At 54.1% G+C, this 24,355-nt stretch overlaps 7 protein-coding genes across 7 annotated transcripts; 3 read left to right on the top strand and 4 right to left on the bottom strand.

The window, feature by feature from the left end:
- Positions 1-1,457: 1,457 nt before the first annotated feature.
- EFR3 lies at positions 1,458-4,957 on the bottom strand (the record flags this gene model as incomplete). The annotated part of the gene is made up of 2 exons (XM_014686185.1): positions 1,458-4,620; positions 4,743-4,957. The coding sequence occupies 2 exons, from the start codon at positions 4,955-4,957 to the stop codon at positions 1,458-1,460; spliced, it is 3,378 nt and encodes a 1,125-aa protein (XP_014541671.1).
- Positions 4,958-8,614: 3,657 nt separating this feature from the next.
- Positions 8,615-9,232, top strand: PRY1_1 (Protein PRY1; the record flags this gene model as incomplete). The annotated part of the gene is made up of 2 exons (XM_014686184.1): positions 8,615-8,836; positions 8,915-9,232. The coding sequence occupies 2 exons, from the start codon at positions 8,615-8,617 to the stop codon at positions 9,230-9,232; spliced, it is 540 nt and encodes a 179-aa protein (XP_014541670.1).
- Positions 9,233-9,839: 607 nt separating this feature from the next.
- Positions 9,840-10,270, top strand: GTPC1 (GTP cyclohydrolase 1 type 2; the record flags this gene model as incomplete). Its single annotated transcript, XM_014686183.2, has 2 exons — positions 9,840-10,123; positions 10,216-10,270. The coding sequence occupies 2 exons, from the start codon at positions 9,840-9,842 to the stop codon at positions 10,268-10,270; spliced, it is 339 nt and encodes a 112-aa protein (XP_014541669.2).
- Positions 10,271-10,583: 313 nt separating this feature from the next.
- Positions 10,584-13,623, bottom strand: G6M90_00g090100 (uncharacterized protein; the record flags this gene model as incomplete). The annotated part of the gene is made up of 5 exons (XM_014686182.1): positions 10,584-10,816; positions 10,884-11,702; positions 11,775-13,092; positions 13,149-13,459; positions 13,548-13,623. 5 exons carry the CDS (start codon positions 13,621-13,623, stop codon positions 10,584-10,586), a joined length of 2,757 nt encoding a protein of 918 aa, XP_014541668.1.
- Positions 13,624-14,336: 713 nt separating this feature from the next.
- On the top strand, positions 14,337-15,517 carry atp12 (the record flags this gene model as incomplete). The annotated part of the gene is made up of 2 exons (XM_014686181.1): positions 14,337-14,637; positions 14,718-15,517. 2 exons carry the CDS (start codon positions 14,337-14,339, stop codon positions 15,515-15,517), a joined length of 1,101 nt encoding a protein of 366 aa, XP_014541667.1.
- A 251-nt stretch (positions 15,518-15,768) lies between these two features.
- On the bottom strand, positions 15,769-21,197 carry BVMO (Baeyer-Villiger monooxygenase; the record flags this gene model as incomplete). Its single annotated transcript, XM_066131367.1, has 9 exons — positions 15,769-15,983; positions 16,060-16,260; positions 16,325-16,560; positions 16,650-17,051; positions 17,128-18,177; positions 18,254-18,455; positions 19,473-19,790; positions 19,887-20,912; positions 21,032-21,197. The coding sequence occupies 9 exons, from the start codon at positions 21,195-21,197 to the stop codon at positions 15,769-15,771; spliced, it is 3,816 nt and encodes a 1,271-aa protein (XP_065987517.1).
- A 1,402-nt stretch (positions 21,198-22,599) lies between these two features.
- On the bottom strand, positions 22,600-23,889 carry RED2_2 (Dehydrogenase RED2; the record flags this gene model as incomplete). The annotated part of the gene is made up of 3 exons (XM_014686179.1): positions 22,600-22,737; positions 22,813-23,043; positions 23,143-23,889. 3 exons carry the CDS (start codon positions 23,887-23,889, stop codon positions 22,600-22,602), a joined length of 1,116 nt encoding a protein of 371 aa, XP_014541665.1.
- Positions 23,890-24,355: the final 466 nt, after the last annotated feature.

Genomic DNA, 24,355 nt, shown 5'->3' with positions numbered 1-24,355 from the left:
CCTCCCGTCAAGCATTGCGCGTCTTTGAACCAGACCAGACCAGACGTCTTGCAAGCAATTGATTCCACTCTCCAACGCTCCGTGTCGAGACCCAACTACTTAAGTGCTTTACACATGGACCACATGCCGTTAGTTGATGACAGTCCACGATGATTCCGCTGGCTAGCAGCAACCCTTTCCCCTCATTCCCCCCGCCTCCCCGCCTCTCCGTCAACAACTGGGCAGCCGCAGACGACAAACATCATCCATCAATTGACCACAAGACGATTGACTCGATCCACACCTGTCACCCACCAGACACGACTGGACCCAGTCAACCTCAGCGGTGCCCGTATCCGACTGACGCCCAGGCGGCCAGGAATAGCCATCTGGTCCGCCAAGCATCCCTCGCCAGCAGCACCGACTTCCCACTGCAAAACACCAGACATCATATGCGCAAGCCTCGGCGCTGCTAGCACCGCTCGTGGGCAAACCCCCTCCCCACGAGCAGGCCAAATACGCAACACTCGCCAATGGCACCCACCCGCGGAGCTTTTTTAAACTCAATTTCTCGCCGTCAAGGTGATTTTCACGGGGGTGGGCAGCTCTCTCGGTGCTCCACGTGGAAGGCAGACGCCATCCGGAAAGTCATCGACGCCACTCACTGGGTTTTTTTGGTTGGCTAGGTATTCCGTAGAGAGCATCATCATACGTCCATGTTGCAAACAAAACACTTGACTTGACACACAAGGTACTGCTTGACTGTAGCCAGGCCAGGGTGGTGCCCGGAACAGATTGACGAGTCATTGAATCAACCACGTGCTCCAGACAGCAATTGTCAGTTGCATGCGCTGCCAGGTACACCGTACAGAGTACAGTCACGTATCTCCCTGGTGTCGAGTGAAAAAAATGCCGTCACCATCAACATATACTTGTCGAGGTACTCCCCAATCAAGTCGTCAGCAAACTAAGCCTCTCTCCTTTTTTTTTTTTTTTTCTTTTCGCCCGTCCCCGTGTAGCACAGTACAGTCATATCAGCCCATGCAGCTGACATCACATCGCCAAGGCGGCACATTCTCGTCATCACACATGTCCAAAACTGTCATTCAAACGGGGAATATGTATTCGCTGTCGCTTTTGTCTAACGCTCACAGCGCTCCGAGCTTACCATGCATGCTTTGTTCTGCGGTGACATGCTGCTGTGCTTTGCTGTGTCTGCTGTGCGGTGCTATGCTGCCTTTAATACGCTGACCCCTTCCAACCACCAATGTCTCGCCCAAGATATCTTTTCTCATACTTGATAACTTCCTTCTTCCCTGGTACACATCACCCTCCGTAACCTAGATACTGCGATATTACTCCCTGCTGTAAATACATTTGCTCCGCCATCTCTTCCAGCCATTCATTGGCTATTCTGTACCATGCTTGTCGTACAGGTGGTATAATAAGTGAATTACATTTTTCTTTAGCCGCGTTACCTAATACGGCGGTTTCGTAAGATTGCCCAAGCTTCCTTCGCCTGATCGGCTATCTATTCCCCTTAAAAGTTCCTGCAAGTCTATGCCCTTACTGCTGCTCTCTTCCCGAACCCGCATGGAATGCGATCGTAGACTTTCACCTCCGCGGCTGGCAAGCGTGCGCCTGCTCGAGGGAGACTCAATGGATTGCATGCCCACCCTGCTTGATAGCGAGCTCAGGTTGGGTAATGGTGGGACGGGAGGCACTTCGTCGTCATCTTCCCCGTGTCTGTGGAATACGGGTAGCCCGCCGCCGTCTTGGGAGGCCGGATTGGATGACAGCGGTCCCCCCTTAAGGGACGCCGAGGCAGAGAGTGATCGTGCAAGCGCCTCGCCTGTTGTGGCAGGAGCATCTGCTTGCGAAGCAGCAGGGTTAAAACTGTTCTCAGACACGCTGTACTCGCAGCTGATCATGCTCTCGTCGCTATCGTCCTCCGTGCCGGGAATACCAGCAGCCTGTGGGGTTGTCTTGCCTGCTAATACCATCTTTAACTGCTCTACGGATGCTATGCCTGCTCTTCCCGACGTCGAGCCTGCCGGTGATACTCCTCCGGTAGCGCTCGACTTTCGCAGTTTGGACACGGACGTCAAGCGGTCACGTTGCGTGTACGAGGTATGGGGCCGCACGTTCTGATGGCTTCCGCGCGGGGAGGCAGGGGCGGGCAAGTGGCCATTGCCATTGAGGGCGGCGCCAGCAGTATTGATGGTGAGACGGTTCTGCGTCGTACCAGTGGTGCCAGTCTTTGATCCATTAAGCGATTCAGACTTGCCAGCGGCAGTGATGGCAGCCAGAGCAGAATCCCTGGACCAGTCAGCCACCATCTGCGCCCTAAATTCGGGTGGCAGCTCCGAAAACTTCTCGGGAGATGATTCAGCTCCAGCGTTAGAACTAAGAATAGGCCCGTTGAGGTTCCGGCTGGGTGAGGCCGTGGGGCTGGTGGGTGGTGACAAGTCGGTGTCCTCGTAGCTAGTGATGATGCACTCAACCATTGAGGATCGATCGTCAAATGGCAGGATCTCTTCGGTTTCTAGGGCACTGAGGTCCCAGTTCGGGTGCGGCCTTGCTTCTCCGGGAGTGCCAACCTGACTGGGTGTAGGAGCCGGGACATGTACACCCTCTACCCAGAATCCCTTGCTCTTCCGCCTGGAGATTTCGTTGTACACTGCGCGACCAACCACCGACGACTCAAAATCAAACTTCTCAGTCAAGGCCCAAAAGTAGCCGTGACAGAGCGAGGCGATGCGCACTTTGTGAATCGGCTGTACCAGCTCTTGGATGTCCTCCTGCAGTCTGTACACCATGGGAATACCGCATCGAGCCGCATTGACTCCGAGCTTGAAGACAAGCTTGGTGAGCAAGCTATGCAGGAGAACAATATCGTTGTCATAATCCACGAACTGCAATGCGCTGTCATAAATTGCGAGGTGAAGAAGAGGCAGGAACTGACAACGATGAACCTTGTGGTGGCGTTCACGGTTTGATGTGTTGGAGACGGCCCTGCGAGCGCTCGGGACATCACGGCCAATCTTGCTATTGCGATGCGAAACAATGACATCATCGGTAGCAATCAAGTCCGTGTACGCAATTTCGCGATCTAGCCAGACGCTCAATGCATCCACGTATGCTTTGCGAACGTTCCCATTCGGGTCTCGGAGGAGCCATTGCGTCCCTTCCCATACTTGAATGGGAACTCGGTTTCTGGTCAGATCCATGTTGCCACTGAGGCCCGTCTTAGGGCTAGCGACAAGTAGGATAGCTTTGATGATCTTCAACGCGGACAATCGACCGGATGAGTGGGCAAAGTAGGTCTCTTGCAAGGTCTGGCTTCCCGACAGGTCAACGACAGAAGCGGCGTTGGCATCAGCCCCAGCATCTCCCTTTTCCATGAGATGCGTCAAGGATGCCACACTTGCAGCTCGGCTGTGTTTGATACGGCCAACCAGGGCCGCAATCATGTCAGAGACTTGGTCGGCATAGTAAACGTGATTGGCAAGATCACTTGTGCAATCCTCTAGCCTCTCGAGGAGTTCGTTTTGCTGGGTGCGAGTAGCACTGTCCAGCTCCATCTCAGTCTTCTCTTCACTCTGGCTACTGTCATGACCGGATCCATTGTGTAACTGAAACAGCTTTTTAATCTGTTTGACGAGCCCAAGAAGGACGTCCATGACACTGAGGCCAATCAAGTTGACATCTGAGCGAAGCAGGGACTGCATCATGGCCGTGAAGGCCAAATGCTGCGGCAAGCTCTCCTCCCGCATGGGCGTTTTATTCAACATGTCAAGAGTCGCGAGAAGAATGACGTATCGATCCTGCACGGGTGTCCAACGGGAGATGATGTCGTAAAGCTGAATAGCCCAACCAGAGTCGCGGCCACTTCCTCTGTCAACGGTGACGGGAGTCTCCCCTTCTGCAATCCTCGTGGAGACAAACTTGAGCAATGCATTGGTGGCTCCGTAGATCTGGGCCCTGTTAGGGACGATGAAGATGCTCTTCAGGCATTTCGTGGCCAGTACTCCTGTTTCCTCCTCGGCAAGATTGTCAACGTCCAGCGCGGTGCCGGAGAGTGCGAGGGGGTTTGTGTCGCCGGCGGTTTCGGCAGTTCGGACGGTGGCTATACTCGTTCGGCGATGCAGCCTCTCGGGTTCGGATTTCTCGCCCATCTGCACGCGCTGCAGCACCGTGTCAAGGAATACATCGTCCCTAGTCCACATGTTGTCGAGAATCTTGGGCACGATGACGTCGATCTGCCTACCGGATTTGGAAGACAGGGCATCCGAGGCAGCAATATGCTTGATGGCGGCGAGGCCCGCGTTCCGCCAGCGAATCTGCAAAGGTTTACTGACAGGACCCTTGGGTGGTACGCGTCGAGTCCAGGCCAGTTGAGCGTAAGATTGGACCACGGATTGGTATTGTTGCAGGTAAGCATTGTCACCAAACAGCGAAGATGCGTCGTGGTGTTCGCAGAAGGCTTCGAAAGTAGGCAATGATGACTCGACCATGGTGATTTCGTCGGAGCGTAGAATCAGGTCGAGGATTTTGAGAACGCACGGCGCGATAAGAGCAGCTTCCTTGGGGGGCTTCTCGACGAGGGCAGCCAGAATACCCAGCGTCACCTGAACATTTCTATATGCGGCCAACACATTTGTTGTCAGCAACCCGGTTTGTTCGTGACCACGACAACACGACAGAGGATGAAAATGCAACAACAAAGAGCCATGGGTGTGGTGTTGAGGAGGTTCACGTACCCGATTCGCATGCGCCAGATATCGTGAGCAGTCTTCTTCTCGAGGAACGCGCCAATCTTTTGGATCTTGGAGCGACGGCTGGCGGCATAGAAGAGGAGATAGCTCAGCTCACTGCTATTGGGGACGACATCAACCGCGCCCTTTGTAATCCTTGGATAGCACTTGAGCACCAAGACCTGGTGTTTCGGCCGGCATCTGTCATGGATGGCCTTCATGGCGCCTGCGTTACACGGTGTTGTCGCCTCCCCTTGGACGACAGGAGAAGATGGTGAGGTGAGGGTCAGAAAGGGAGGTTTCTCCCGGGGGGGGGAACGCTGCGCACAAAGGGGTGGCAGTGAAGCAGTGAAGCAAGAGCTGCAGCGAGGTACCGAGGTGGGAAATTAAGGTATCATGGAGAAGCGGGAAACAAGAAACGAGAAACGAGAAACGAAAAGCTAATGGAAGGATGCGGAGAGGAGACGGGATGTCGCGGCTGCGGATCCGGAGGGAAATGTACAATGACGAGCTGCAACGACGATGTTGGTTGACACACGCGCGCTGGCAGTCCAAAGTTCAATGTTGCCAGTTGCCAGTTTCCACGGCCCTGTCGGGCCCTGTCAGGAGGTGGACCAGCGTGGCCAGACGCGGTTTAGTGCCTTGAGGGCTGCGTTTGTCTCCAATCAGGCGCCATGTCGCTTCGGGTGCCCAGGGCTTCAGTCCTTTCAGGTTCTGCGGAGGGCCAAGAATGATACTTGGCATTTGTATAGAGAGCCGGGCGTGGGCGAGGTACCTGGATATTTGAGGATCCATGCATGCATGTATCATTCTTGCTCGGATAAAGTCGCCAGATTGACCAGGTACGTACTTTAGGCGCCCAGATACCTGGGACGCTCTGCCCAACCTGGCGCAGATGGAACGGAGCCGGGCAATTTTTGGGGTCATTCAGTCCTGTCCGAGCCTGCCAACCCAGGGGCTAGCAGCGATGCTGAGGTCTCTCAAGTACTGCTACAATGGGCCGTCAACAAAAGACTTGGACAGGACGCGAGGGTGACACTGGCAGGGCGGCCATGCTTTCATCTCACACGGTCCAACAGAAGTCTGTTTCAATTTCAGGGTCAAAGTCCCTGTGCCTTTATTCATTTTCATCTGGATCTAAATTCAGACGTTGAAAGGGTCGCGCACAAATCCAAGCACAGTTACGGGGTATGGTGACGGAATGCAATGCAAGCAATCCTTTGCGCTGCGGCAAAGCGCACCTCACCACCCGCACCTGCACCTTCCGTCCCATCTTTATCACCATCTTGATCTCCGTCTCCAGCCTCGCGCCTCATACCTCGCAATAACCACCAGCTCTTTCGGGCGCCAACTGCAGCAAGGCCGGGCGTTTGATCCTTGTCACCAGCGGAATGAAGCATGGGACATGTCGCTCGCTCCCTTTCGCATGGCCGATACTACTAGTACTGCATCCGTCGCCCGCCAACCCAAAGGTCAAAAGTGTCCAAGTGCCAAACCCCTCCGTTCTCTGTGCAATCCGTGCTTCACATGGGCAAAGACGACGCCAAAGGAGCCATTTCCAAACACTGCCTCGGCGCGCCTAATCGACTACTTACTTACATGCTTACCCAGGGTTGCCTGCACCAATTTGTTCAACGGGATGCACGGCAACTGGGGCCATTGCATTTCTAGCCTGAACTGTCTTCCCCAGCCAGCCTATCGGATTCTCGCTGCTCTTCTGGGATAGCTCAATCTGGTTGTCTCGGTGGTTTCCCTTCCTCGCTGGCTGCGAGATCCGGTTTCCCACCCACCGAAAGCGTCCTCATTCGCCCAACGCATGGCCAAAAGCGACCAGTTGACGTCGCGTCTCACATTGCTTACCCTATACAGCACGTGGCCCCGGCTGCGAACCACGCGCATGCATCCCGCGACCTCTTTTTTTTTTCCCTTGCACAAACATAACTAACCCTCATTTGTCAGAATATACATCTTTTGTCGTTCTTTCATTTTTCTGGTGGGCTGAGAAATATGGGTAGGGGTTGTTGCGATTTTAGTGAATGTGACGATATTCCCGCCGACGCCATGCGCAACCCGGCAGCTCTCCCCGCGAAAATGGGATGAGCTATTCGTTGGACAGAGCCCCAGGTTTTCACACCAGCACTTGACCTGACTAGACCCGTGATCGTCTGTGGTGGCAAGTGATCCATGGGAAACCACTTGACGAAATGTTGGGGCACAACAAATCTGGACGAGGCTACCTTGACGTTCGCGTTCTCAGTGAGATGGACGGAATAGTTTGCAGCCGCTCGTTTTACCAAATCCGGATTCAAAGTCGGCCATTTGGTGGCGCCCACCCCAAAGTCCGTTGTTCCCGTGCTCGGTATGAATGTCCATGGCATTCACATGTATACAACGAAAAGGACTAGCATCTACTCTGTATGTCTGTACGCTTTGTTGCCAAGTGGTCCAAACATGGTACATGCAGTGGGAGGCAAATATATTTCACAACAGTCTGTAGTCCACGTATCGGCTGCTTTGGGTCATCCCCCGGGACACCGGATAAAAATCCATACTCAACAAATGTCCAGTACTACAAGAAACACGCAAGCTGTGCGACGAGCCTCGAACTCCCAAAGCCTTGTGCTACGCCTCCTCCATCCATCGTGCTTACACAGCAGCGCGCCGTCACCACTCACCATCCCAGCCTCATGACCGTCTCACCGGGCCCCAAAGCCTACGTACCCAAGCCAAGAGGGTGGCAATTCCAATTCGTCACTTTTAGCTGCTGTCCGAGTGGCAAGACATGCCTACATAACACGCGAGTGAGAAAATCGGGTAGATTTGGGAGTCGAGTAGTTCGGCCCAAGCCGTGCTCCGTACTGGGCATGAGGAAGGACTTGTTGATGTTTAGACTTGAGGCGTAAGCACATTTTTTTTTTCCAATATTAACCTTTGGTAATGGGAAACAGTGGAGGTGGAAATCCAGACTAGCAATCCAGTATTTGCTTTATTTGAAATGCATTGTTCAAGGTTGTTTAGACATGTGCCGTCTCCCCGGAGTAGTCGGTGTATATGCGTCCAGGACGAACAAGGCCGGGGAAGCCGAGTTGTCAACAGCAGTGTTTATGAAGAGCAGGCATGCGGCAAATGAGAAGGGACTCACGGTAAGACAGTGACACAAAAAGAGGACTCGACCAAGCACGCCTGCCATGGGTGATGGCAACGTGTCTACCAAAAGGGGGGAGCGTCTATAATCGACGAACCCTCGACTCGTTCTCTCTATCAGCACGACAGTAGCATAATCCTTAATATACCAGTAGTATGAAACTTCCTAGCCCTCACAAAGACACTGCCACCTTCATCTCGGCAGCCTCGCCGTCTGCTTGTGCAACCCCGTCCCCCGTGGCCCTAGCTTGTTCCGGTCACTGTTCTGTGAACAGAAAATATCTGCTGAACCCAACCAACCCCCCGGGCCGCCAGCAAATGTTTCAGACACACTATTGTCGGGCCCTTTTCCCGCCAAAACTCCCAACGGGGGGGCCTGCAGAAAAAGCTCTCGCCACCAAGGCCACCCGGCGTCGTCCCGGCCAGCAAAAACACCACACAGCTCGCCCGGCCAGGATCATCGCATCCTCCCACAGATCCTGCAGGAAGTTTCCGACTGGCATCCCTCAGCCGAATCAGGCCAACCAACCATGCGGAACGAGCTCCCTTTGCTCACCGTCTTCTTCGTGGCCGTGTCGAGGTCAGCCCCCCGTCTCGAGGTATAAAGCGGACGTCGTTTCTTGCCATGAAGCCTGAAGAATTGTGTAAATCAAGCGGTGAAAAAAGAAAAATCCACCAACAGCGTACACCATCTACTTGTACATCTCCGGCTATACAGCACGACTTGTCGCAAAATGCGTCTCTCTAGCATCAGCATCCTCACCCTCGCAACCGCGGGCATGGCCACGGCCGCACCGGCGGAGCTCGAGCAACGACCACGCGGCAACTTCAAGGACGAGATGCTCGCCGCACACAACTTCTTCCGCGGCCAGCACGGCGCGGAACCCCTCTCCTGGAAGGGCAACCTCGCGAGCAAGGCCCAGGACTGGGCCGACACCTGCCGCTGGTCCCACGATGTAAGTCGGCCCCGGCGCTCGGTCTCACCAACCACGCACAGAGTATACATGCTAAAACAGAGCTGACACGACGTACAGAGCGCCGGCGAGAACCTCGCGGCCGGCACCGGCCTCGCCAGCTGGGGCAGCTTCGTCAACCTCTGGGGAGCCGAGCGCACAAAGTACAACTGGGCGGACCCGGGCTTCTCCCCGGACACCGGCCACTTCACGCAGGTCGTCTGGAAGGCCACGCAGTCGCTCGGGTGCGGGTGGAACACGTGCCGCGGCGGCAAGGGCAAGGCCAGCGGCGTCTACGTCGTGTGCAAGTATGCCCCTGTGGGAAACTACGTGGGCCAGTTTGCCGACAACGTGGGCGAGCAGACGGAGGGGGAGGCCAGCGACGTGTGGCACAAGTAGTAGACCCGGCTTGACTTTCGGGCACGAGACATAACCATTTTGTTTTAAAAGGAGAAAAGGAAGTATATAGTTGCCGTGGCGCTCTTGCTTCGAAAAACGTGTAGTTTGCTGGCAAGGGAGTAAGCGTGGAGGTGTGCCCCTCGGGAATCGATACCGTATATAAAGAACTGACTGGTCGCCATGTTGACGGTAAAGATGGACATGACGGTTGATTATGGGGCTTTGAGAAACGGTGTGGGTGTAGAGTAGATGGCAGCAATACAAACCTCGGGATGGAATCTGACCACCGCCGCCGCCCTCTGTCAATGGTTGACACGGCATCCATACGTGAAAGAGGTGTTGACGGCCAAAATCCACGGCCCCAAGGCCAAAAAGCACAACACAGGACATTGCACACACGCCCAGATCCATCTGGACAAATACTCCCCGCGTACCGTGTAAATATCACCTTGCCAGTTGACACCCATCCTACTTACACGGCAAGCATCAAGCCGCAGGTCGGCACAACCACCAACCGATCTGCTGTCCCCGCGCCATCCCCGCCTCGCTCACATCACACCAACACCATCCCATCTTCTCCCAGGATTTAGCGACAAAAAAAGAAACCATGGCATCCATCGCCCGCTACAGCCTCATCTTCTACGCACCGCCCGCCGCCGTCGAGGCCTGCAAGGCTGCCATCTTCGCCGCCAGCGCCGGCCGCTACCCCGGCCCGGGCAACTACACCGAGTGCTGCTGGTCCGCGACCGGCACGGGCCAGTTCCGCCCCGGCGACACGGCCAGCCCGCACCTCGGCCGCGTCGGCGCCCTCGAGCACACGCCCGAGGTGCGTGTCGAGACGCTGTGCCTCGGGCTGGACGTGGCCAGGAAGGCCGTCGCCGCGCTCAAGGGGTATGAATTTGCCCGCCCTGTCTGTCCATCTCGTCTGACTGCACGCTTGCTCGTGCCCTGGCCATTTGATTGACTTTTTCGCGTCGTCGCAGAGCGCATCCCTACGAGGAGCCGGCGTACCAGGTCGTCAAGTTGGAGGATCTGTGATGACATAAATCTCTTGCAGCTTCAAGTTGCGCACAGGGGAAATCCGTCTTTCAGAAAAAAAAGGAAGGGAGAAAGAAAACGCTCTTGTTCACCAACGTCCAGTGATTAAATCGAAAAAAATATGGTGCATTTGCTCCTCATTTGTCATCTACTGGCTCAATGTAACAAAACATGGGACATGATCTAGTCACTCCTGCTCCTGCAACCTGTATAGTGTACGCATGTCGATTCGATTGTGACCGTCTTCTTCTCCCCGACATAGGCTCTAACCATCAACGCATTAATACCCTCAACGCCGACATTCCTGCTTTTTTTAAGCCACCGATGCAATCACAAGTGCCGCCACGTTTTCTTCCTCGCTTCTGACTGTAATCTTTGTTGTCACCCCAGACTTTGATGAAAACGCCATTCTCACACTGGCCGCCACTCTGCCGCCAGAAATAGTCTTGCCCAGCAGCTTGAGTGTATGTGTGCTCTGGTTGACCGGCACGTCTGTGCCTTCCAAGGGCTGCAATGAAAGAGCCTTGGCCAGTTGTTCCGTGGCATCTGCAACGAGTCCATGTTAGTTGACCAACAACATCTTCATTCGTTTGGGAATCTCGAATCCACTCACCGGCGATGCTCTTCATGCCGCTCAGCTGCAGAGTCTCCTCTGCCTGCTCTCCCGAGGCCCCAATCTGTTCCCACAGGTGACTGAAGTTGCCGGCAAATGTGGGCACAATGTAGTCACTACCACTGAGATCAAACTCCGATACCTCATACTCGTCATCGTAGCCACTATCTTCCGGCTCCCCGGTCGACGGATCAATCTCCTTGCTTGTGAATTTCAACACGTTGGAGAACGAAGTAACAGGCATGGATCCCTCTCCATTGACCTTTTGGAACGCAACATACACCTTGCCAGGCTCGTCGGTGGCAAGTTTCTCGCACTGGATGATGAAGACTTCCTCCAGCTCGTCCTCCTCCCCGGGTGTAGCGACGACCGACACATTCTCCAAGACTGTATCTGGCAGGGTGTTCTTTACTTCGTATTGAAGAACAATGTGCTCCTTGAAGATGTGTTTCACAAGGGTCACAACGTATTCGGTCTCGGCCTCTGTCAACTCGACGACTGTTGAAGACTTGAGAACATTGCCAAACTCCTTCATCTCGGGGATCTGCATCAACTCCTCGGCATATCGCTGAGCCTGAGCGGAAGCAGAAGCCGCAGCCTCGGCGCCGCTGACAGGAGCCTTGGCAGCGCCGACCTTGGGTGCTTTGATGGTGGGTGCAGTAGCTGTGAGCTTCTTTGTCCTGTCCTCGGCATCCGCTTGCTCCCGAGTGACGACGGGAATTTTGGTGATATCGAAGGGTTCTGCGAAGGAGCCTTTGTCGTCGGAAGTGACGTACATGACAAGCTGGTGCTCGAATACTGGCAGAGAGAACATGTTTTCTAGGTTGAAATTAGCTTTCATTTTCCAACTCAGTCATCGGCGTAGAGTTTTTTTCTCTTCTTTTCTCTTACCATTTTTGACAAAGTTCTGCGCCATCTCGTCATCTTCCTCACCCATGAGTTTCAAGTTCAGAGCTGCACGGTCACGGACCTCGTCATCGACATCATCCAAGCATCGAGTGAGAAGGACCTTGACGCTGGCCTTGACATCAGGATCTTTCTGTCCCACACCAAATTTGGCCAAAGCCGTAACTGCAGCAGCCCGCACAATAGAATTCTCGAGAACAACTCTGTTGTAGATGTATCGAATATACTTGGTGGGTTGAGAAGTCTTGGGCCCTTCCAAACCAATAAGGTGTAGAATACGGACAGCAAGCTTTGTGAATTCGCAGTCCTCGATGAACTCGCAGAGGTGGGCCAGGGCCTCATCCTTGGAGTCGGGAACAAATTTGATCAAGTCAAACATGCTTTCAACAACTGCACGCTTAAATTCGTATCCACCCTCGTCTCGCAGAATGCTGCTAAGGAAGGTCAGCATGCCCGCCTGCTTGCTGGGGAACTTTAAGCAGAGCGTTCGGATGGCCTCGACAATGGTGATCTTGAACTCGTCGGTGATCTCAGACATGAAGCTGGAAATTTGCTTCATGAGTCTGTCGACACTCGCCTCATTTCCAGTCTTAAGGAGAGTGGTGATGGCGAAAGTGGCGATGGATCGGTTCGCATTTGAAATCAGGAGCTCGATGTCGGGGTTGCAGACACTGACAGCAGAAGGCTTGAAGGAAGCAAAGCTGTGGAGGATTCGGAGGGCGGCAAACTTGGTCACGGCTCGGGGAGAAGTCAAGAACATCTGGAGAACATGGACTGCCTGGTTGACCTCGCTATCGGTGACGTCGCGCATGTCGCAAATGGCCTTTGCGGCCTCGAAATTGACCATTTCACTCTTGTGGCGCAACCAGCCGTCAAGGAGCTGCATCATGGGCTTTCGGAGGGAAGCATCTTCCTCAGCAAGCTGAGCAGCCAGTCGGACAAGCATGACCGTGGCAGCGGGGTTCTTAACAGCGCCAGCAGCGCCAAACTGCTGCACCATCTTGACCAGGGCCATTCTGTCGTGCATTCGCATCTGGTATAGCAGTCCGATAGCGTGGTACTGAGACATTGTCGAATTGTTCATGGGCATCTGGCTGCTTGACGAGGAGAATCCGAGTGAGAATCCGCCAGAGGACTTGGTCGAGGCGGCGGCCTCTTGAACCTCGCTCTGCCAGCGTCGAACAACGTCCTTGGCGACGGGCAGCAGGTGGTATGACGAGACTAGTGCGGCCGACGAGACTGAGGGGTTCTTATCGACGATTGCTGTCTTCATAACTCGCTCGATCGCTTGGACAGAGGTGGCCTTTTGGGGGTTAGTTTTGGACATTTGCGGAACGCTCGAGATTCGGGGGCACAAACGTCAATGATGCGGCACAAGGCCCGAATAGCGTTGGGTCTGAAGATGGCATCACTGCTGCCACCAGTATCCTTCATAATTGTGGCGGTAACCATGATGATATCCTCGGCAGAGCTGGCCAACTCCTTAATGACGAGGTGGACCATCTGTCTGAGGCTGGCATCCTTGTTCTGGAAGAGCTTGGAGATTCCGAAGAAGAGGGTAGTCGCTTCGTTGGTCGGGAACTTCTCCCCAGTGTAGAGGAGAAGAGCAATCTTGGTGAGTAGGATTCGGCATCGTCGCGGTTGAATGGTGCCTTCGTTGAATATACGTGCTGCAATGTGGCATTAGACGTTATACAAAGGGAGCAGAAGAAGGCGGGCACCGCCAGATTGGAATCAGGCGAATTGACTCCAACTCACCTTCTTGAAATACTTGGGTTCGGTCCACCTTGACCAGGCCCAGGTCGGCGTCCTCGTCCTTCTTGCCGTAGCTCATTTTGGGCGCTGCGTCGGAGGAGGATTGGTCGTGAGGTGTCCAGCTTGGCTTCAAGCCCAGCACTGGATAATCAACCACGTTGGCACTTGGAGTCTCAGGGATGGGGGGCGGACCTCTCACGTGATACCCCACCTTTCGTCGTAGTCGACGTGCCAGACAATTGGTGGGCCTGGTCCAGGTTTAATGTTTGGGCATGTGGCATTTGCAGCAATGTGTCTAGCTATTTGGCTTAATTCATTGTGAAAAAAATAAAAAATAAAATAAACTTCAATTTACGCCCAATTTGCCGGCCAGAGGCTGAAGATGCGTGGCCCAGATAATCTGAGTGGACAGTGTCCGAAACGTTGATATCGGTAATGCCGTAGTACCCAGAAAGCTACGTCGACCCAAACCCCTGACGCATTCACGCTCAGGGAATAGACCACCGCAAACATGATGACTTTCAAATATAAATATTTCAATGTTGTATAACTACCTAGGTATATAAGACCGATAATAGGGACACTTCACGCCTTTATCGAGACCTACAATATCTCACCGCACATTGCCCACGTCACACTCTTCGTCGGCCTTGGCCATGTGGCGTGTCCAAGTGGGTCACGGTCCGTTGAACCTGAAGACCGACTTACATCATTTTCAACCAGCCAAAGTTCCATGCCAAATTTCTGACATCAAACCCGCAAACCCATCAACACAACACCACAATCACCATCATGCGGCCAACCACCCAATTGCCGCTGCGGGCGGTCTCGCGCATCATCAGCACGCCCATCCACACCCGTCCTCTCCATGCCACGACATACAAAGCAGCCAGCGTCGCCTCCGTCCTCGGCACCGGGCCACCACCGGAGCCGCCGACCGCAGCCGTTCGCAACATGAACGAACGAATCGAGCGCCGGCGGAAACAGGCCGACCTGCTGAAGCAAGCCAAAGTCATAAGAAATGCAAAGGATGGCAAGACCACGGCCCTGCGGAAGAGGTTTTGGAAGGATGTCAGCGTGCAAGAAGTAGACGGTAGGTTTCTCACTCAACCGCAAGCCGCTCCCAGTGTCTTCTTTCTTTCTTTTCGCTAATGGCCACGGCGGAATAAACAGGCGCTCTCCAAGTCCACCTCGATACACGGCCGCTGCGACACCCGCAGACCAAGGAAGTCATTCGACTGCCCCTCTCCAAGCCCAACCTCGCCTTCGCCATCGCCCTCGAATGGGACACCATGACGTCGTCGCTGCAGGCCACCAAGCAGCACTTCATCCCCCTGACCTCACTGGCCTGCCGGGCTCTGGACATTGAAAAGGACGACGCGTCGAGCGCGCCCGGCGCGGCCACGATCCGAAACGACATCACCACCAGCGTCCTGCGGTACCTCGACACCGATTCGCTGCTGTGCTGGGCGCCGCCCGCGGGCGAGTATGACCTGCGCAACGACGCGGGCGAGTCTCTCCGCGACGTGCAGAAGCGCACGACCGACGAGATTGTCTCGTTCATGACGACGCACGTCTGGCCCGGCATCAGGCTGGAGCCCGTGCTCGACGGCCACGCCATCATGCCCAGGAAGCAGGACGACGGCGTGCGGGAAGTCGTCCAGGGGTGGGTGTCTGGCCTGAGCCCCTGGGAAATGGCAGGGCTGGAGCGAGCCGTGCTGGCGGGCAAGAGCCTGGTCGCCGCGGCGCGCTTCATCACCGAGTGGAGCGAGGGACCTGTCAGGAAGCCCAACCTGTCCGGCCATGTGCAGTTTGGCGTGGAGGAAGCCGCCAAGACGGTCAGTCTGGAGGTGGATTGGCAGGTAACACAGTGGGGAGAGGTTGAAGACACGCACGATGTGAATAATGAGGATGTGCGCAGACAGTTGGGCAGCGTTGTGTTGCTGGTTTCGGGAACGGGCAAGCATGCCTAGAGTGAAAATTAGGGGGGATGTAAAATGTACTTTTCGAGCATTGGCATTGATGTATACTATAGAACAGTAGACTGCGTATACCGTATTGACTCATATGGAACAGAAGTGGTCTGAAGCTTGATGAAATTGTGTCCAGCTCAAAGTTTAGATGCAATATGTATAGTACCATGGCCACTAAAATATCCCCAAAATAATCATTTGTTAACGCAAAAACGCTCCTTATGCTAGATAAACAGCCCAGTCCATCAAACTTAATTCTGTATCGGCACTCCCCCAAACGCATCAAAACTCGTAGTATCCCAGTTGAAAAACGACCCAATCATATCCAAATCTCCAAAACCCTGAAACTCAGGTTCTGTCGACAAGTCAAAATTCGTCGCGGAATCAAACGCCACCGACTGCAACAGATCACATTCTTCCGCCGCTGGAGTGGTTTGGGGTCGCAGGTTGGGACTAGCTGGGCTGCCTTGAAGGCGTCAGTGTTTGTCGAAAAGAAATTGGTGCAAATGGGGGTCGTGGGATGAGGATGAGAAAGGACGTACTTCCTGATTTAACCAAGACTTTACTATGGATGATCTGAAGCATTTTGAGAGACTGTCGCCCAGACGCGTTGAACGAAGCAACATGCTTCAGAATCTGTTGGCATTCGTCCCAAGCCGTTGACATTTGGGCTTGATTGAGTGACGGGACGAGGGTGGGACATGTCCTCGCTATGATAAGTACGATGCCAGCCGTGCAGGCATCTATCTAATATGAGCGACTAGAATTTCAAAAGTGAAAAAAAGAGTTTGGACGAGCAACACCTACACAGGACATCCCACCACCATGACCCTGGAACCTGTGGATTAAAATTGGTATGAAGTAGTCGCAACAAATCTATCGCCGCCTCGACACATAATTTCGCACATTGGAGCGATGTCCCTGCTAGAATAGGATCCGTGAACGTAGTTGATTCTAGCTTGGGACCTACGGATTTTGGTTGCTCGTGTGTTGAGAGGTGTGTTAGAATGGGTCGAAGCAGCATGATGCGAAGATATATAAAACTGTCTTTCTGATTAGCCTACCACAATCGCTCCAATATAGGGTTGCCAAAAAAAATGTGAATTTTTTTGAGACATGTAGCAAGACATACCGACCATGAAGCAGCAGTCTCTGAGCTTTAAACAGCGCAGCATATTCAGACGGAATCTCTCCCTCTCTCTTCCACGAAAGCGTCTCGTGCACGGAATTTTCAAAATCAGACAACTTCCTATGTAGCATGACAATCGTATCGAGGCTGTAATACGGCGAGGTATTCCCGCCCGTGATAGGAGATAGATCAGGCGACACGCGATTCATCCACGGCTGGTATACCTTGGATAGAATATCCTCCAGTATCCCGCAGAGGCGAATGTTTTCTCTGTAGAACCGAAATCTAGGTGCGACCTGATGTGGCTCCACAGGCACCGAGAGATTCTTCTCAAACCCGGACGGGAGCGGCAATACTGAAATGTGTGTTGTCATAGCCGGGCGGCCGTATGTCATGCTCACCAACCTTCACCGCACACGTATTTGCGTTCATTAGCTTACTCAGTCTCACACAGTCACCAGCCATGACGGTGGAAACTCACATATCCATTACAATACAGCCATACCAGGTCCTCCTCCGAATCTCCTTCTCCAGTGCGCCCCTCGTGTCCTGATGGTGCTCTGCATGCAAACCCAGCCCCTGAGCAACTCTACATGCGACACCGCTCGCATTCCAGCACCGACTTGGATGCGGCGTGCCCTGCAAATTCAACGCAATGAGCAACAAGGTCTGTACGACACTTAAATTATTCGCCTCCAAAAGATCAATATTCACAAAGGGCTTTGTCCTGAGGAAAAACGTCGTCGAGGCGGCCAGTCGCTCGGCGGGCGGGAGGTCCGAATAATGACACGCAAGTGAAAAAATGGCATTCAGTGCAGCATGAAACGAAATCGTGTTTGCGTCACCGTCAGGATAACAACCCAGCCCGAGACTGGTTGGTGAAGAGGTGGAAGGACGCTTTGGCTCGGCTTGAGGCTTCCAGAGACTGCGATATGCAGCCTCAAATGAAGGCAAGTGAAAGAACGGATACATGTAGTAGACCTTTTCACGAAATGTGGCGACCAGGTGGTCTGCGAGGTCGCGAGGCGGCAGGGAGAATTGATGAGAGGGCACGAAGTAGGACGAGCCGCGGCGCCAATCGCGGCCTGCTTCTCGCCGGGGTTGCGTGTGATGGTGCTTCTTGTGGTCCTTCATGGAGTCGAAGGCTTCTTTGAAGAACGAGGCTGTAGAGGAACTGCCGTAGAAGTCTTCGGAGACGGAAACGTCGTCATCGGTGATAACGGTGCCCATGGCTGAGACGCTGCTGTTTGGTTCGGCGGTGACGATGCCGTTGTCTGCGGAGGCTGCCGTGTTTGGTGGCTGGGCTTGCACGAGAGGCGAGTCTACTGACGAGGATTCCTTGGTGGGCGTCAGCCGCAAGAAGCTATAGTCCGAACAGATTGGCGTGGATGTTGGTGTTTGCCTTGTGTCGGCTTCAGTCTCTGCTTCAGCAATGGGGGGAAGGTCAAAGTCTAGCGACGGAACTTGGACATGCGAGTCCCTGCAGACTTGTTCTAGTTTCCGGATACGACTGTGTAAGACTTTGATATATCTAGGCCAGACAGGGTTTCATGTCAGCGTTGCTGGTGTTGGCATTCTAGTCTGCCCAACAGGACAGAGAGACATACTCATCTGTGCTGGCCGTCCTCGCATTCTCCAACTTATACACGCATCTTTCTAACCCTAGTGCTCGTCGCCGACACATGGAGCAGATGGGCTTACCGCCATCACATCGTGACTTGCGTTCGCGACACGGCTCACATGCAAGACTTATCTTGCGGCGACGCTGGCGTTCCTTGCCCTGAGGTACCATGTGGACGGTGCGAGCTCCTATGTGTTAACAAGTCAATTACTTCCCGAGGGTTCGTTATGGAATAATTGGAACCCATGATAGTGCACAGCCAGAGATGAAGCTTTGACAGGGTGAAGGGCCGCAGGACGGTTGAAAGCACAAGTCGATCGGTTGTCGTTGAGCCGAAGCCCCAGAGCGACATGCGCCTTCCTTCTTGGCACAGGGCATTATTAGTGGGCCACTAGCCCGAAATCCATGAACCGCCGGGGACACGCTCAATTTGATGTTTCCACATGCAGCCTTTCACATCCCAAAAGCCTCTGAACCCGTCGACGATGCCGACGCCCGAAACCTGGCTAGACTGACAGCTCATTGTCCGATGCCAGGTGGTGTGGGGAGTCCTAGTTTCCATGGAGAATGGAGACTCCGAGATGCCATTTTGCCCCCCCGTGGACTGGCCAGTTACAACCGATGGTTTGGGCTGTCAACGACCAGCCACTCGGCCGACTTCACTGCTAATCATCTCCCAAGTATGACTGTTGCACATGGACTGCTTGGTAACTATGTGCACATCTCGACAACATATTCGGGCTGTCCATGACCAGTCACTTGGCAGACTTCACTTATGAATCTTACACATACCATACCGCGTGGGAAACATGTACTCATCTTAATGTATCACGGCCAGCTATCACCAACATATCTTCAACGCCAAAGCCGCAAAACCCATAAAAGTCATCGAACAGCAAGCTCAGTCTACCAACTACAAAGGCAAATGCGCTCTAAACATTGTACTTTTGTCTCAGCTGCATGATAGAAAGCCTAGTCAGAGGCCCAAGCTGGGACAAAATGTGCCAATATTTCCTCGCCGCGAGACTGACCCCGAAACCGGTCACAAACACCAACGCCCACCGCACCAGGCCCAACAACCTTCGTCGGGCTCTCAAACGAGCGGCAGCAGGAGTAGGCTGAGGTGAGGAAGACTCTTGTTAGCGAACATGCGTCAAATAAAGTACGAGAGCAATGATTCCAAAAAACTAAAAATAGACAAGTACCTACCTCATAAATCCAGTCGCTGTACACGGGGAACATGCTCTCCCACCAGAATTGCGGCTGAAACTTGGGATACGTCATGGCATTCCACTTGTTGCCGTCCGCATCCTCCTTGTTATACCAGCTGTGGCAGCCCGAGAACCAAACAGTGTTCTTGAGCGCTGCTTGCATCTCTCGCGAGTACCTCTCCTCGGCGTCGCGCCTTACTTCGGCAAACTGGGCCTCTCCATCGAGAACCGGCTTGATGACTCGCAGGGCGTAGTTGATGTTGTTTTCAGCAGCCAAGATGGTGGATGTGTGACCCGTGGCAGTGTTGGGACCTACAGTTTTCTCCCGTATAAGTACGTCTGCGATATTCCCCCATCAAACGTGACAAACTCTTGAGGGACAAGGGGGGAAAAGGGAGGGCAACTTGCCTAGAAGCATGAAAAAGTTGGGAAAGTCATTCAGAGCCGAGCAAGCGTAAGCTTCTGGCCCGTCCCAGGATTCCCAATGCTCATTGATGGTCTTGCCGCTTCTGCCGACAACCTCGATGCCGGCCATGAATTCATTGGTGTCGAAGCCGTTGGCCAGGACAATGACATCCGCCTCGGTCACGTTGCCGTCCCTGGTGCGGACACCTTCCGGCACAATCTCTACAATGGGCTCCTGCGACACAGTCAAGTTGGTGGCGTGCAGAGCCTTGCAGTAGCCGGGGTCGTAGATCCGCCGCTTGCACCCCAGGGAAAAGTCGGGGATCAGCATGTCGTGGTATTTGGCGGGGGCGGTCTTCTTTATGTATCTGGTGGCAACGCCCTCGTAGTGCTTCCTATATGCCTCGCCGGCCTTGGTCATGAAGAATCCTCTCATGTCGTTTTCAGCATACATGAAGATGCTGAAGCGGAAGAAGGCAAGCACGCCGGGGACATGCTCGAACAGGGTCTGCCAAAACTTGGTGTATGGGACGTTGATGGGCGGGATGATCCAGTGCTTGGAGCGCACGAACTGGCTCAGATGCTTGGTCTTGTTGACAATGGCAGGGACGATTTGCGACGCCGTGCAGCCGTTGCCTACCAGGACGACATTCTTGCCCGTCACGTCCACGTCCTGTCTCCATTCGGCGGAATGGAACAGAGGACCCTTGAAGGAGTCGGCGCCGGGGATATCGCACGGTCTAGGCTTCACCAAGAGTCCGGTAGCGCCAAAGAGGAACTGGCACTCGTGGACGAGGGTTTCGCCCGTGTCCAAGTTTCGAATGTACATCCTCCACCGTTTCGTCTGTTCCCTCCACTCGCAGCGGGAAACCTCTGCCCGAAACGTCATCTTGCTCTCCAAATCGTACTGGTTGGCGACATATTTCAAGTATTGCCAGAGCTCGTCGGCGGTGGCGAGAACTTGGCTCCATTTGGGGTTTGGCGCAAAGGAAAAGCTGTACAGGATGCTGGGAACATCGCAGGCACATCCTTGACAAGGTGAATCAGAATCAGCCTGGTAGCTCGACGGTGCGGCGGACAGTTGGCAACAGAAGAAGACCAGTACATCCCACAGAGCAAAGCAGAAGTAGAATAAGCAATCGGCTCACCTGGGTATTTGTTCGCCCACCAAGTGCCCCCCAAGTCGGAGTGCCTCTCGAAGAACTGGATATCGGTGATGCCGTACCATCGCTTCAGAGTCGCGCCCAGGCCAATGGCAGAAAAGCCAGAGCCAATGCAGCCAAACTGGCTGTATGTGGGGGTAGTCTTGCCCATGATTTGTGTTTATGACGACTTGGAGGCGCAGTCAAGCGTACGAAGACGACGAAGAAATAGAGGTAGAAAGTGAAGTATTGTCGGCACGGAACTAGGAGAGATGGGCGACTGTGAGTTGGGACGACAGACGGCGAACAGCTACTATGCCTCACCCAGTGGACATTCGGCCAGCCACCCCTTTATGATCAGCAGAGATATACAAACAGGAAGCACATGCCAAAAAAAAGGGAGTCGGGCGTGTGTCAACAGTCCAAAGCTTGCACTTTGCCAGTCGACGCGGGTCAGAAAACACTATATAAAAGCTCAGGTCTATTCGATTGGGCTCGCTCTGTTATTAAATAGCAGGTAAGATTATAGCCACTTGAAATGCTCCCCTCACGTCTGATACTAGTAACCCGGTAGCCTGTTCGAAAAGTCCGGCGTTCGGGTATGGTGGCTATTTAGCGCGACATTTTGACGGGGTTCAGGGGGATTGACCTTCGAATGAGAAGACGGAGAAAGGCGATGGGAACTGGGGCGGGGCAACCCCAACTTTCCGTTCAGCAAATTGACAGCAGACTACTCCGTACGCCGTAGCCGTTTTCGATTTCCGGGGAGGGAGAGAAGGTTGGGAGGCTGAAGTGGTGAGAAGCCGCGGAGGGAGGTTTGCCGAGATGACTGCCCGGTCGGTAATGGCACGCTGACGAAGCCGGCTGCAAACTCGGCCTACCCTACCCTGGCACCCGTCAAAACATGCAACAAGGATCGCCGGAAATAATGTGATTCAACGGTTGGCAAATGGCCAAAATGCCAGGACAAGAGCTGGTTTGCGACACACGACATGATGGTCGCGGCGCGGTTCCATGGGAGCGCATATCGAATACGCCAACTTGCGGGGACGGCAACAGCCTTTTTGCCCAGGCAAGATAGCCGAAACGGGCTACTACGCCATCACTGATAACTGTAACAAGCCGAAGGTGAGAAGCTAGTTGATTGGCGCCGCCATGGGTTCTTCTTCGACATGCCGAGGTCCACAGACCACAGCGTTCAATGGCACGCCACATACCTACTCCTTCACCAACCCTCCGCTTCGGGGCGCGAAGACGTCCAAGTGTCCGGGTCGGTTGTGTCCTGGAGCTGGTGACAGTTTGAAAATAGGCGACTCGGTGCCTGGTTATCGCTCGCTACACCAACATGTATAGCAGCGTGTTGTTGTCTACTTGGGGTTGGCAACCAAGTGCCTCTTGTAATGACATGAGGCTACCATCAATATTGTGTGGCCAAGTTGCCGTTCGTCCAAGTATTGTATCTCGGTCATGTTAGCAGAAATGTCCAATGATGCCGCCCCCCTAACGCCTATATACTCATGCACTCTCATCACTATTATTCCCGAGGCACCTTTGTTTCCTCTCCGTCAACACTCCTACTTGAGCGGGTCAAGGGCCGGCACAATGCGCTTCCCAGTCTCCTGGTCATAGCGGCTCTTCTGTCTCTCGAAATCATAGTCACCCCGCAGCGAGCGCTCCCGAATACGCCGGAAGAGCCATTCTGGGCCCCCTTTCTGCAAAGACATACGCGCCCAGCGTTAGCAGATGCTTAACAAGGCATGAAAATATGACGGGAGAGGTCGACGTACCAAGCTAGTGATGTATCTGCATATGCCCGGCAGATAGATGGTGCCGCCGTAGCCGCTGTACGCCGCATCCACGAGCTTGTCGCTCACGGTTTCCACGTTTAGCAGCGGGGCCACGAAATTGGATTCATTCGTCTTGCCGGTGAAAAGAGGCGTGCGGATGAAGCTGAATATTCCCAGCGTAAGACGCACCCTAGGGGCTTTATGCAGGCTCTTGAGCTCCAGTTGCAGGCCCTGTGAAAAAAGTGAGCAGCGTGAGGAGAGGCAGGAGTGTTGGGCAATGGCAGTATCGCTATATAAAGCTCCCCTGTGCTGAATAAAAAAGAAACATACCTCGTGCAAAGCCGTCAAGCCAGCCTTGGAAGCAGAGTAATCGACAATGGTAGGGGCCGAGACGACGGAACTCAGGGAGCCCGTATTCAAGATGTGGCCATGGTCCCTGCGCACCATTTCCGGCAGAAATTCCCTAACCAGGAGAAACGGCGCAATCAAATTCGTCTTGATGGTGAGCTGCACGTCGTTGGACGTCCCTTCCATGACGGTCGACCCCCGGGCCAAGCCGGCATTGTTGAAGAGGACGGTAGGATGGCCGACCTCGGCCTTGACGCGGTCGCATACAAGCTTGATGGCGTAGGCATCGCTCAAGTCGCACTCGTAGAAGTGCAGTCTCGCGCCAGGCGGCGGCGCCCACGACAGCGGAACGTAGTCGAGAACGACGATGCGCGTGCGAGGGTTCCTGGCGACGAGTTTCTGGCAGATGCTTGCGCCGATGCCGCTGCTCCCCCCCGTGACAACGACAATCTCATCGTCCCAGTTCCACCGGGAGTCGACGACCCAGTTGTTGGCGCTTTGCTTGTTGAGCTGGTCGTTGAGAGCGAGGGCGAGACTTGCGGCGGCGAGCCAGTAGACTCGAGAGCGGATGGCTGCTGCCCGATCGCGCGAGCTCCGTTGGGCCAGTCGAGCAAAGAGCGGTTCCCATGTCAGGCCCAAGGCCAGCGGGAGCATTGTCGTCGGAGTGAGGATCCAGTTCCGTACTGCTCCGGCCACGACGTCGAGGGTGAGGCCTTCACGAGAAAACATGGCGAGGGTATTTCTCTTCTCTTTGCTTCAGCCCCTCAAGTGCCATGACAGGAACTGCAAAAGATAGAGGGAGAAAAAGGAAAAAAAAATTAAATTCGGACACGCGATAGGTATCGCTTCATGTTTACATAATGTGTCGCTGGTCAACCAGAGTGGTCACTGACGTGAGACACAAGGCTAGATTGGATGCTGACTGGTGATGCACCGACGCTTGATTCTTCAAACCCACGCGTGTCAAATCCACCAGCACTTCCAAACCCACAACTCTCAACCCACACCCACATCCACATCCGCACACGGGATGACGGGTCAATTCTTCACACACTCCAACCGATTACACTGGCGGGCTAGTCTTTCAACTCCGTTCCCTCTTGAATTTTGGCTTCCGCCCCACATCGCAATGGAGTGACTTGGTTCGCGAGCTGCTTGTCCTTGTTGCCGCTTCGTTGGACGTCGGATAGGAACC

Source organism: Metarhizium brunneum, chromosome 5 (assembly GCF_013426205.1).
Source record: "Metarhizium brunneum chromosome 5, complete sequence".
NCBI lineage: Eukaryota > Fungi > Ascomycota > Sordariomycetes > Hypocreales > Clavicipitaceae > Metarhizium > Metarhizium brunneum.
The sequence above is the reverse complement of the archived record's forward strand: the minus strand, read 5'-3'. Positions and strand labels throughout refer to the sequence as shown.